Raw genomic sequence first — 14,111 nt, 5'->3', positions numbered from 1 at the left:
CATAACTGTCTTCTACTATACTGGAGGCTCCTCAAGGTCAGGGACTGTGCCCATTCACCTCTCCATTTCTATATAGTTGTACTCACTTACTGAAAAAAATATAGAAAAGAGAACATAGAACCGAGCAATGAAAAAATAAAAATCACATGTAATCCTGTTACTTAAATATAACTTCTGTTAGTATTTTTTATACTTGCCCTTCATGTGTGTCTATCTGTCTATATGTACGCATGTGTGGGTAGGTGAGTCTTGGTTAGGGTATATGGTTTTCTATTATTTTGCAACCAACCTGCCTTTCTCAAAGCTTTTAAATTTCCATGAATAAGTATGTAAATGAACAAAAAAAGGAATGCTGTCTTAGTCTTTGAGTGTGATGTCAAGAGATCTACATGTCCACTTAGCTTTTGTGTCTCAGTTGCAGACAACCATATCCACTACTAGATGGATCCATGGATCTGATCTAATAATTGTTTATGTTTTTAATATGTGATGAGTATTCTCAACAAATATATATTTATATAAATGTCTTGCTCCTTCCATATATATATATGTGTGTATGTGTATATATATTTATATACATACACACACACACACACATATATATATGGAAGGAGCAAGACATTTTTGGTGAAGGGAGACCATCATCCACCGGTGCTCTCCCAGCCTCCTCCAGCCACACCTCTGACCATCATGGGAGATCTAACTTGTGGTCCCTCTCTTTGCCCAGGGCTGGCAGCTCTTGGCGCTCTGTGTTGGGCTCTTCCTCCCCCATCATCCTTTCCTGTGGCTCCTCAGGCTCCATCTAAAGAGGAATGCAGATTCCAGGTGTGCAGAAAACTAGCCCGCTGAACCGTTTCTGTGGCCTCTGAAAATCTACAATAAATCATAAGTATTTAATATCCTGCCAGGTACACTTTCAGAAGAATGTGTGACACAAATATGGATACAGGAAGCCTTTGGTTATCATTTTAGGTAGAGCTTGGAATAGGTTTCCCTTGTGTTGTTAATCTTTTGGACGATTATAATAAAAGCTAGAAAAACTGACAAAGAATATTTTTAAGTGAAAAGTCTGTGTGTGTTTCCGGTATGAATGACTTAACATTAGTTGGTGTTCATTCAGTCAAAGCAACTATTTTGTTTCCTTAGTTTTCCCGTTTACTATTTTCCTCCCCTTGAATTCTTTGATGTGGAAAACTTTCCCAAATGGTCTTCCCTTCTTCTATAATTGGATGTATTTGAATTACATTCAGCATTTGTATTCCCTTGAAAAATCCACCTTTCTGAATGGCTTTCTTGCAATGGGACTCAGGAGCATTCAGCCAAGGCTTATCCAGAATCATTTTGTCCTACCCGAGGCTAGTGTTGGGCTGCTTAAATAGATCCTGTGACTCAAACACACACACACACACACACAGTAAAACAAAAACAACTTGGAAGCAATAGGAAAACAGCCTGCAGCTCATTCTACATTTTGGGGCACTGTGATCAAGGTCATGTGCTTTCAGTTGCTGTCACTGAGGGTGACCCTTTAGGTCTGCCTTGAAGGCACTTGAATACAAATATATTTAGCATATTATCAATTTGACTTTATAAACAGAATAAAAATTATATAGAATAAATGAGGTCAAATAAGACCTTTATCCAACTTTTACATTTCTTTATCTGGTGGTTTTAACATTCAATATTTTTTAACAAGTGTGTGTATATGGGTTAAAGAAGGAAAATACATTTTCATTTTTGTTTTAAAACATTTTCTCAGCTTGTTAGGCAGTCGGGAATTAACCTGCATGTTCTTTAAAAGAGAACTCTGTTGCATCCTGTGCTTTTATTTATTTATTTATTTATTTTTGACAGGCAGAGTGGACAGTGAGAGAGAGAGAGAGAGAAAGGTCTTCCTTTGCCGTTGGTTCACCCTCCAATGGCCGCTGCGGCCAGCATGCTGTGGCTGGCGCACCACACTGATCCGATGGCAGGGGCCAGGTGCTTCTCCTGGTCTCCCATGGGGTGCAGGGCCCAAGTACTTGGGCCATCCTCCACTGCACTCCCTGGCCACAGCAGAGAGCTGGCCTGAAAGAGGGGCAACTGGGACAGAATCCGGTGCCCCGACCGGGACTAGAACCCGGTGTGCCGGCGCCGCTAGGCGGAGGATTAGCCTAGTGAGCCACGGCGCCGGCCTGCATCCTGTTTTAAAGACATCCTTTACCAGTCTCCATACAAGTATTTTCTGTTTCTTAATGGCATCACTATGTATTGACTGTATAATGACTGGTAATGCGACTCTAATACAATAAAGATGAAGAACACTTCATAGGGATGTTTCAGTCACTCAGTTGCTAAAGCAGACATTAAATTTGAGAAAAGTTACAGCAGTTTGGAATCATTCAGAAAGGAAAATTACTGCCAACATTAGCATCATTCATTGTAACAGTGTACCTCAAGGGGCCCTTTATTAATGGTTGCATATTTTAGATTGTCTCAATTAAATTTATTCTTCAAGTTTTATTTTAAGTTTTGTATTACAGGACTGAATTTGGAAAATATGCCATTTACTGCCAGCGATGTGTGGAAAGAACCCAGCAAAATGGTGATCGGGAAGCACGACCCTCAAGAATGGAAATTCTTTCAACCCTTCTTCGAAACCCTTATCATCATTCTTTGCCCTTCAGTATACCAGTGCACTTCATGAATGGGATATATCAGGTAGGCTACCATTTGTACTGAAATAAAAACTTGCTCAGCCAAGAACCGTACGTGTAGGCTCCATGGAACAGGCCGGTGAGACTGTCCGCCTCCCTTTGGCAGCAGCTAGCAGTGATAAACCTGCACCAGATCTATCAGATCATCTATTAGAACAGCTGAGTTTGAAGCAGTTTTGCTAAAAAAAAAAAAAAAAAAAAAAAAAAAAAAAAAATTCACACTAAAAACAAATTCATATTGAACCAATTAAGGGATAGATTTCACTGCCATTATGATTCTGATGGAATAAACAAAAAACACTTTGGTCAAGGTTTTCACCATCAATGCAACTACTAAGTGAGTAAAATAGTTACTAACATCTGTGTGTACAATTTTATGATCATTTATAAATTTTTATTTATCTTTGTTTTATTTGGAAGGCAGAGAGAGATCTTCTGTCCACGAGTTCACTTCTGAAATGCCTGTAACAAGCAAGGTTTGGCCAGGCTTTAGCCAGCAGCTCAGAAACCATCCATGTCTTCTTTGTAGGTGCCAGGCACCCAAGTACTTGAGCAATCACTTGCTACCTCCCATGGTGTACATTAGCAGGAAGCTAGAATTGGAAGAACAGCCAGAGCCGGAACCCAGGCTCCTTTGTGGGATGCGGGCGTCCCTAGCCACATCCTAACTGCTATGCCAAACTCCGACCCCTACTACCTTTTTAAATCTCCAAAGTGCAGAAATTATTTGGAAAAACTTTCCTGGACCCTCCCAACTCTCAGATCCAGGTGCTTACTTCTTAACTGTTCCAAAGCTAGTAATTAGTCTTTGGAGCCAGCAGCCTTTTATCACAGAATTCAGCTAAGTAAGGACACAGGCGTTAAATACATATTCCTTTATTTTAAATGCATTTCCTGTTTGTTTCCTTTCATTTGCTTAAACATTGCATACTGAATGATAGTTCTTGGCTTGTTTCTAATGGGTAAGATAATGTTTCTGCAAGTTGTCTGTAGCTGTCAAATGGTCTATTTTAAATTCTTGTCTGTTGGCTGAAGCTGAGATTTTTGAATTTTTACAGCAAGCTGTAAGTAACCTTGTCAATGTTCTCCAGTGAAGCTTTAGGGAAAAAAGCTAAAGCACCTAGAAAAATAAATGTTATCATTAATTATGCTTCAAATGTGCCCTGTCTCCTTACTGCAAACTCAGTTTGAAATTTGTACACTTTATATTAAGAGAACTGCTTTGTTATTTCTGTCTAGGTAGTTGGGTTTGATGCATCTACCACAGTGGAAGAATTTCTGAATACATTGAACCAGGACACAGGAATGAGGAAGCCAGCCCAGTCTGGGTTTGCTTTGTTCACAGATGACCCTTCTGGCCGAGATTTAGAGCACTGTCTTCAAGGAAACATCAAGGTACAAGCAAGACCTAGAAGGAACCAAAGCCAGCCACCAGCAAAAAACCTGCTCTTTACTCTTTGCAAGAAGCTTAGTTTAGGAATTTTTCAAAACAGAACAAAACAGAATGTTATTTTGAACCTAACCTTTAAAATTGTTTAAAAAATTTTCAGACTTTGGCCAAACAGTAAAATTCAGAGTTTTTGTTTGTTTGTTTTGTTTTGTTTTAAGATTTGTTTGTTTATTTGAGAGGCAGAGTTACAGAGAAAAGGAGAGAGAGAGGTCTTCTATCTGTTGGTTCACTCCCCAGAAGGCCACAATGGCTAGAGCTGGGCCAGGCTGAAGCCAGGAGCTTCATCTGGATCTCCCATGTAGGTACAGGGGCCCAAGCACTGGGGCCATCTTCTGCTGCTTTCCCAGGCCATTAGTAGGGTTCTGGATTAGAAGTGGAACAACCGGGACTCAAACCTGTGCCCATATGGGATGCCAGCACCACAGTCAGAGGCTTAACCTACTTCATCACAGCACTGGCCCCAACAAGAAAATACTCAGTGCATAGTCTACACACACACATCTCCATGTGAAAGAGAGGAAAAAGATTGATAACCTCTGAATGCTAGAGTAATAAGAGTAAAAGTGTAAAACCACTGATAAAATGATTTTCCATTTCTTTCATTTATTCAACTGTTGTGTCCCAGGGTCTGGGCTGAACCCCATGGGGAATACAAGAAGGGTGAAAAATAGGTTTCTGTCCATGGAGAACTTATAATTTGCCTAGGAAAGAGCAGATTTACACAATGATAATCTTAAACTAGGGTGATAAATATTTTAATAGTGTTGTGAACTTTGTACAGAGGGAGAGATTAAGTTCCACACTGTAAGTTTGGGAAGACCTGAGCTGGAATTTGAAGGATGAGTAAAAAGACCTGTGGAACAAGGTTTTTTTAAAGTTTAGAAATACAGAATTATAGAAACACTAGGCACCTCAGACAACAGTCGACTTTTCTTGCAAATGAGGAGATTGCCCAAAATCAGACAACTATTTCTGGCCCTAGGCCCTTTCTTTGTATTTCAGATTTCTTTGGTATAACTTGTTATTCCAATCTTTGTAAACTTAGAAGGTGGAAAAGTTAGTTCTTCAGTGATCAAATCATGAAAAAATCCTTGGAATCTTCTAGTTTCCAGTTTCATCCAGTCCTTCATTAAGATTCCTTTTTGACTAAAAAATTCAAGGCCACAGTCCAAAGTTAATGTGTATTCAAAAGGGTAAGTTGGCCAAAGAGCAATGCATAATTAAATCCTAAACTCAGAATTGCACAGAGGCTGGAAGCAAAGAGCTTGAGCAGATTTGACCTGATCACAGTAATTGAAAACGTCCAGTCTACAAATACACTTTTCAGAAAATCTTGATCTGAAATGTCCCATAAATCTCAGTTTTCCATTTCCCTTCTAGATTTGTGACATTATCTCTAAATGGGAACAAGCTTCCAAAGAACAGCACCCTGGGAAATGTGAAGGTACAAGAACTGTGCGGCTGACTTACAAAAACAGGTGTGTAAGATCCAGTGGCAGAGTGGGAGGCCATAGCCAGGTTCAAATCATGTAACTACAATTTGGTTTCCTACTGAATAACCTTGGAAATTATAATACTCACTTATACTTCGTATTTATATAAATGATAACTCTTTCTCTAGGGAGAAACTATCACATAAAATTTTGTTCCCAACTCTAGTCTCTGAATGTCATGAAAAATTATATTTTATAAAAATGTATCTGCACAGAGCCGGCGCCGTGGCTCAATAGGCTAATCCTCCACCTTGCGGCGCCGGCACACCGGGTTCTAGTCCCGGTTGGGGCGCCGGATTCTGTCCCGGTTGCCCCTCTTCCAGGCCAGCTCTCTGCTATGGCCAGGGAGTGCAGTGGAGGATGGCCCAGGTGCTTGGGCCCTGCACCCCATGGGAGACCAGGAAAAGCACCTGGCTCCTGGCTCCTGCCAGGATCAGCGCGGTGCGCCGGCTGCAGCGGCGGCCATTGGAGGGTGAACCAACGGCAAAAGGAAGACCTTTCTCTCTCTGTCTCTCTCTCTCACTGTCCACTCTGCCTGTCAAAAAAAAAAAAAAAAAAAAAAAAATGTATCTGCACAAAGATTAGAAAAAATAGCTGCTCTCTTAAGTTGGTTGATACAAGGATGAATTTTTCACTTTCAAAAGTCCATTTAACACTATTATTACATTTTTATAAGGACTGAATATGCAAATACTGTACTGTAGATCTGTAGTAAGAAGAAATAACCGTTTGCCCAAGTCTTTTAGACATGATGTATTCGTATGCATTCATTCTTATTCCTTCACATTCTCTTTTCCTTTTTTTTTTTAAGTTTTATTTATTTATTTGAAAGAGTTAACAATGAGAGAGGAAGAGGTGGAGAGAGAGAGATCTTCCATCTGCTGGTCCACTCCCCAGATGGCCACAATGACCAGGACTGGGCCAGGCCAAAAGCCAGGAGGCTGGAACTTCTTTCAGGTCTCCCATGTGTCAGGGACCCAAGCACTTGAGCCACCTTCTGTTGCTTTCCCAGGCCATTAGCAGGGAGCTGCATCAGAAGCAGAGCAGCAGGTACACGTCCCAGTGCCCATAAGGGATGGTCGCATATCAGGCCGCCTTACCTGCTACGTCACAACATCGGCCCCTCTTTCTTTTTTGTTTTCTCTCAGTTTTAGGCAGCCTCTTTGCTAGATGTTCTGGGAAAAATGGCAATAAACATACAGGTAGAGCCAATGCATGACGTTTCAGATTTACAGTTCGTGAGGAAGGCAGTTGTTAATCATGTGCTTGCTCTAATGAACATGCGCTTACACATTAACTTCGCCAGAGGAAGGGTGTGAGCTCACCTACCCTGCAGACTTCAGAGGCTTCTATGAGGAATTGATGCTTCCCCAAGGTCAAGGCGGGCCTGGTGTTCAGAGGCCTGCAGAGGGAGGCCGCACAGCTTTTTAGGAAGTGAGAAGGTGCCAGGAGAACTGGAGACCATTCCTGTGCTTGGCAGATAAAATGTCAATGCACATTGGCTTATGGTCAGAAACCAGATTTTCTTTCCTTCTTTTTAAACTTACTTTTTTTTGTTCATTTGTTGGTAGGTGACGGTACTTAGTAAACACTGGTAACTGACCAGTTCACAGTCACTATACCAAAATGATGGTATTTTGTGGATTTGATTTGAGTTTTATACCTTATAAATTAAGAAATCTATAAAATGTGAGAATCAGGGGATGGCGCTACAGCATAGTGGGCTAAGTTTCCATATGGGCACCATATCCAGGCTGCTCCTCTTCAGGTCCAGCTCTCTGCCATGGCCTGCAAAAGCAGTAGAGGATGGTCCAAATGCTTGGACCCCTGTACCTGTGTGGGAAACCTGGAAGAAGCTCCTGGCTCCTGGCTTCAGATCAGCCCAGCTCTGGCCATTGAGGCCATATGGGAAATGAACCATTGGATGGAGGACATTTCTCTCTGTCTCTCTCTCTCTCTGTCCATAACTTTACCGCTCAAATAATAAGTAAATAAATTTTAAAAATAAATAAATAAATAAAATGTCAGCATCAGAACCTAGTGGAATTTCAGAGGCCTACTTTTGTAAGATGTTCATGGACTTAAAATTGGAATGTAAGAAGTGAAACTGGGCCGGCGCCGCGGCTCACTAGGCTAATCCTCCGCCTTGCGGCGCCGGCACACCGGGTTCTAGTCCCGGTCGGGGCGCCGGATTCTGTCTTGGTTGCCCCTCTTCCAGGCCAGCCCTCTGCTGTGGCCAGGGAGTGCAGTGGAGGATGGCCCAGGTGCTTGGGCCCTGCACCCCATGGGAGACCAGGGAAGCACCTGGCTCCTGGCTCCTGCCATCGGATCAGTGCAGTGCGCCGGCTGCAGCGCGCCAGCCACGGCGGCCATTGGAGGGTGAACCAACAACAAAAGAAGACCTTTCTCTCTGTCTCTCTCTCTCACTGTCCACTCTGCCTGTCAAAAAAATAAAAAAATAAAAAAAATAAAAAATAAAGAAGTGAAACTGCTCTAGTACCTACAGAATGTTACAGACTTTGATCCAGTTCAGTTATTTTCCTGATCATCTATTCACAGAAAAACCCACAAAAGTGGGCAGACTGTCTCAATATGTTTTAATATCTTCTTTACCACATTTTTAATAATAGTGAAAAGGTGGGAGGAAATTTACATGTTTATTTAAAGAGAATGGAGGAGGGTCGGCATTGTGGCATAGTGGATAAAGCTGCTGCCTGCAATGCTGACATTCCTTGTGGGTGCCAGTTCAAGTCCTGGCTGCTCCACTTCAGATCCAGCTCCTGGCTAATGTGCCTGGGAAAGCAGCAGAAGAAAGTCCAAGTCCCTGGGCCCCTGTACTCAGGTGGGATCCCTGGCTTCTGGCTCCTGGCTCCCAGCTCCTGGCTTTGCCCTGGCCTAGCCTTGGCTGTTGCAGCCATTTGAGGAGGGAACAAGTGGATGGACAATTCTGTCTCTCTCTCTCTCTCTCTCTCTCTCTAACTCTGCCTTTCAAATAAATAATCTTTTAAAAAAATAAAAGGGAATGGGTAAATAATTATGGTACATTCTTCTTCCTCTCATATAGTCAGCAATTAAAGGGTCACCTACTAAATCCTTTGTTCTGAATCAATGGTGGTTGTGAAAAATTGGAGTTTCTTTGTTCAAGGGTTCATGAGTTGTGATGATTTGCCAGAGTTCTAAGTAATAAGAAGGTGACCATGAACCTTTGGTTGCTAGGATTTTAAAAATCATACATTTCCAAGACAGACATGTGACATAGTAAAGATGCCGGGTTGAGATGTCAAAATCCCAAATCAGAGTGCCTGGGTTCAAATCCCACCTCCACTCCTGATTCCAGCTTCCTGCTAATGCACACCCTGAGAGGCAGCAGGTGATGGCTCAAGAAGTTGGCTCACTGCCACCCACCTGGCCCAGTCCCAGCAATTGAAAGCATTTGGGGAGTGAACCAGCAGATGAGAGCTCTGTCTATCTTCTTTCTCCCTCCTCCTCTCTCTGCCTGTGAAATAAATAAACAACACATTTTAAATTACAAATTTCTAAAGATCAGCAAGATTGTATAGACATCCATGCATGGACATCTAGTAGAGTACTCCTGGAATAACTGTTTCCATTGTTGGCAGTCTTCCCCTGGGGCCATTAGTGACTGCAAGAACAGGAGGCTAAAGCCTTGAATCTTTCAAATGGTTGTTGATCCGAAGCCAAGAGCAAGGAGCTTCTTCTGGGTCTCCCATATGGGTGCAGGGGCCCAAGCACTTGGGCCATCTTCTACTGCTTTCCCAGGTCATAGCAGAGAGCTGGATTGAAAGTGGAGCAGCCAGGACTCAAACTGGTGCCCATATGGGATGCCGGCACTGGGGTGACAGCTTTACCTGCTACATCATAGTGCTAGCCCCCAGATAATTCTTTTTAAAAATATTTATGTATGTATTTATTTGAGAGACAGAAAGAGAGCTCCCATCCACTAGTTCATTCCCCAATGCCTCCCACAGTCAGGGCTGGGCTGAGGCCCAAGCCAGGAATGGAGGTATTTCCTGTCAAGAGGGATATAAAAAGTAAATTTGGAGGGGGCTGATGTTGTGGCCTAAGCGGGTTAAGATGCCATTTGCTACACTGGAATCCTATCTGGGCATCAGTTCATGGCCTGGCTCTCCACTTCTGATCTAGCTCCCTGCTAATGTGCCAGGGAAAGCAGTGGAAGACAGCCCAAGTGCTTGGGCCCCTGCATCCATGTGGTAGCCCCAGAAGAAGTTCCTGACTCCTGACTTCAGCCTGGCCCAGCCCTGGCCAATGCCTCATTTGGGGAGTGAACCAACCAGTGGATGGTAGATCTCTCTGTCTCTGTCTCTCCTGCTCTTTCTGTAACTCTGTCTTTCTTTTTTTTTTTTTTTTTTTTTTTTTTTTTTTTTTTTTTTTATTTTTGACAGGCAGAGTGGACAGTGAGAGAGAGAGACAGAGAGAAAGGTCTTCCTTTGCCGTTGGTTCACCCTCCAATGGCCGCCGCTGCAGCAGGCGCACCGTGCTGATCCGATGGCAGGAGCCAGGATCCAGGTGCTTTTCCTGGTCTCCCATGGGGTGCAGGGCCCAAGCACCTGGGCCATCCTCCACTGCACTCCCTGTCCATAGCAGAGAGCTGGCCTGGAAGAGGGGCAACCGGGACAGAATCCGGCGCCCTGACCGGGACTAGAACCCGGTGTGCCGGCGCCGCATGGTGGAGGATTAGCCTATTGAGCCACGGCGCCGGCTCAACTCTGTCTTTCAAATTCAAATAAATGAATAAATCTTTAAAAATAATGATAAAATAATTTAAAAACCATAAAATAACTAAAAGAGATCTTCAGCCTCAACTCAAAACCAGTTCTTCCTCATTTTGCTGAGCAGATGACAGAGAACAGTTCTCTGGGTTTATCTTTACTTTCTTCCTTCATAAAAATTTCCCATATAACAGCCGGCGCCGTGGCTCAATAGGCTAATCCTCCACCTTGCGGCGCCAGCACACCGGGTTCTAGTCCCGGTCGGGGCGCCGGATTCTGTCCCGGTTGCCCCTCTTCCAGGCCAGCTCTCTGCTATGGCCAGGGAGTGCAGTGGAGGATGGCCCAGGTGCTTGGGCCCTGCACCCCATGGGAGACCAGGAAAAGCACCTGGATCCTGGCTCCTGCCATCGGATCAGCGCGGTGCGCCGGCTGCAGCGGCGGCCATTGGAGGGTGAACCAACGGCAAAGGAAGACCTTTCTCTCTCTGTCTCTCTCTCTCACTGTCCACTCTGCCTATCAAAAAAAAAAAAAAATTTCCCATATAACAAAAAATTTCATTTTTTACAGACTATATTTCTCAATGCAAGCTCGTGGAGAGACTGACAGAGAAAAGCTGCTGTTAATGTATCAGACAAATGATCAAATAGTAAATGGACTTTTTCCTCTGAACAAGGATCTTGCGTTGGAAATGGCAGCTCTTTTAGCTCAGGTAACTTCCATGTTCTGTAGAAGAGTATAATGAATTGATAAGATGCTAATTCCACACTGAATTAAATGTAGCAAAAACAATATACTGCCAGTAATTCTTTAAATTCACTTTGCTATGACCAGCACCTTAAAACTGAGATACTGTGGTTACAGTGTGGCTGTGAGTTGCTGACCATTGCAGTGGGGCGGGATGAGATAGAAGTCCCGGAAGAGAACCTCGCTGAACATGTACCACTAGGTGTTACAGCTGGTAAAGGAATCCCAGCTGTGGCCTGAGGATGCGTGCTGAAAGTGCTCAGTAATCTAACAGGGCTCGATCTTTGGGAAGATTAGAGTACTTTCTTTGATTTATCTATCGTATCCACTAGGGTTAAGTTCAGCCTTCTATAAACATATACATATACAGTAAATAATGACTTAATCAAAATAGAAGTATACTTCTCTCTTTCACCCTTTCCCACCAGTCACCACGTCCTACCAGTTGTTAACTCCATATTCTTTACTCTGTTCACTGCCCTCCAAACTGACTATCATTGCCATGGTCAGACCAATGTCACATCCTTCCAGGTCTCCTTTAGTTGGCTTCTAACCAGCATGCCCTTCTCTGGTCTGATCTCCCACAAATTTATTCTTCACAAAGACACTAGTGCAGTTTTTCTAGTTATTTGCTACTGCATAACAAATGACCCCACATCTCAGTCTCTTAAAACAGTGACTGAGGCCTGAATGTGAAAGGACAGCTCGTCTCTGCCTCCCATGGCATCAGCTGGCATAGCTTGAGGGCTGGAATCATTTGAAGGCTGTCTCTCACATGTCTGCTGGGTGATGTTGACTGTTAGTTGGAAATTCTGCTGGGACTCTCAGTTGGAACACCTACACATGCTCTCTTTATATCACTGCTTGTGCTTTCTCCCAGAATGGGGGCAAGAGCAACATCTCAAGGGCGAGACAAGAAGTGCGCTTGAACTGCTGGCATTTGACCTAGCAGTTAAGACACTGCTTATGACTTTATCTGAGGGGCCAGCGCTGTGGCACAGTGGGTAAAGCCACCACCTGTAGTGCTGGCGTCCCATATGGGCGCCGGTTCCAGTCCTGGCTGCTCCATTTCTGATCCAGCTCTCTGCAATGGCCTGGGAAAGCAGTAGAAGATGGCCCAAGTACTTGGGTCTCTGCACCCACGAGGGAGACCCAGATGAAGCTCCTGGATCCTGGCTTTGGATCGTCGCAGCTCCAGTTGTTGCAGCCACCTCAGGAGTAAACCAGCAGATGGAAAGATGAAAGACTAATTCTCTTTCTCTCTCTCTCTCTCTCTCTCTCTCTCTTTCTCTCTCTTTCTCTCTCTTTGCCTTTGCCTCTCTGTAGCTCTGCCTTTTACATAAATAAATAAATCTTTAAAAAAAAAAAAAGACTTTATCTGAGTGCCTGGATTGGAGTCCTGGCTCTTGATTTCAGCTCTTGCTAATGCAGACTGTGGGAGGCTGCTGTGATGGTTCAAGCAACTGGCTCAAGCTGCCACCCATGTGGGAAACCTGATTGAGTTCCCAGCTCCTGGCTTCCTTGTGGCAATTTAGAGAGTGAACTAGATGATGGGGGAGCACTCTCTCTCTCTCTCTCTCTCTCTCTCTCTAATAGATAAATAAGTAAAATTTTTTTAAAAAGAAGTATCATTTTTGCATGGAGATTTGTTACAGTACCAGTAAGTGACATGTAGCAAAATTGTGAATGAGGCTATGTCAGAGCACTTTATGAATTGAACTCCACCTGCTTTTCCTGCCTCAACACTCCCTACCCTGAAGTTGTGCTTCAATAAAGTCTCAAGTATGGCTGTGTGCACAATTCCTTGACTCGCGTATGGTTCACTTTGTCTTGCCTCTTATACTCTACTAGTTTATTTCTATTCTTTAAAACAAACAAACAAAAAAGTATTTATTTATTTATTTATTTGGAAGGCAGAATGACAGAGGTGAAGAGAGGGGTGGCGAATTTCTGTTCACTGGTTCCCTCTCCAGATGGCCACAATGGCCAGGGCTAGTCCAGGCTGGAGGCAGCAGCCCAGAACTTCATCTGGGGCTCCTCGTGGGTGGCAGGGCCGAAGTACTTGAGCCGTCTTCCACTGCTTTCCCAAGAACATTAGCAGGAAGCTGGGGTGGCTTAACCCGCTGTGCCACAACTGTGCGCTAGTATATCTCCATTGCTTGAAACATCTCGGCTGGCGCCGCAGCTCAATAGGCTAATCCTCCACCTTGCGGCGCTGGCACACCGGGTTCTAGTCCCAGTCAGGGCGCCGGATTCTGTCCCGGTTGCCCCTCTTCCAGGCCAGCTCTCTGCTATGGCCAGGGAGTACAGTGGAGGATGGCCCAAGTGCTTGGGCCCTGCACCCCATGGGAGACCAGGAGAAGCACCTGGCTCCTGGCTTCGGATCAGTGCAATGTGCTGGCCGCAGCACAGCGGTCACAGCAGCCATTGGAGGGTGAACCAACGGCAAAGGAAGACCTTTCTCTCTGTCTTTCTCTCTCACTGTCCACTCTGCCTGTCAAACAAACAAACAACAACAACAAAAAAGAAACATCTCTAACCCCATCCCTTCAACTGTTAGCTTCATTTTATCCTTTAATTTTACTCATGAGTTTGCTGATTCCAGGAAGGCTTCCTGAATCCTGCCTCTTAGGGTTTCTGTAATGACCTACATGTATCTATTGCTGGCCTCACCTCAATGGTTCATAATTATCTATTCCTGTTCCCCCTTTGCCCTGCTGACTGTGGCCTTTTGGAAGGTAAAGACTTGTTCTTTATTTATAGGACAGCCTTATAAATAGTTCATTTCCCATTAGTGTTCTTGGAGGAATTGTAGTTTAGTTCACTTTTACAATAATTTTATGTCACCTAAGGAAACTCTGAGTGCAGGAAGCTGGGGCAGACGTTTGGCCTGATGGTTCAGAAACCAGTTAAGATGCCTGCATCCCTTCTCAGAGCACCTGAGTTTGAATCCCCACTCAAGGGTCAAGTGATGGCT

At 43.9% G+C, this 14,111-nt stretch overlaps 1 protein-coding gene across 1 annotated transcript in view; it reads left to right on the top strand.

The window, feature by feature from the left end:
• PLEKHH2 (pleckstrin homology, MyTH4 and FERM domain containing H2) overlaps positions 1–14,111 on the top strand; it is a 111,198-nt gene that overhangs the window by 81,917 nt on the left and 15,170 nt on the right. The window contains exons 21-25 of the mRNA XM_002709902.5: positions 728–825; positions 2,523–2,700; positions 3,936–4,091; positions 5,527–5,624; positions 10,958–11,099. Of these exons, the coding sequence (XP_002709948.1) occupies positions 728–825; positions 2,523–2,700; positions 3,936–4,091; positions 5,527–5,624; positions 10,958–11,099 (672 nt within the window). The remainder of the gene's footprint in view (positions 1–727; positions 826–2,522; positions 2,701–3,935; positions 4,092–5,526; positions 5,625–10,957; positions 11,100–14,111) is intronic.

This window comes from Oryctolagus cuniculus, chromosome 2 (genome assembly GCF_964237555.1).
Source record: "Oryctolagus cuniculus chromosome 2, mOryCun1.1, whole genome shotgun sequence".
Taxonomy (NCBI): domain Eukaryota; kingdom Metazoa; phylum Chordata; class Mammalia; order Lagomorpha; family Leporidae; genus Oryctolagus; species Oryctolagus cuniculus.
Note: the sequence above shows the minus strand (reverse complement) of the source record. Positions and strands in the feature narration are given on the sequence as shown.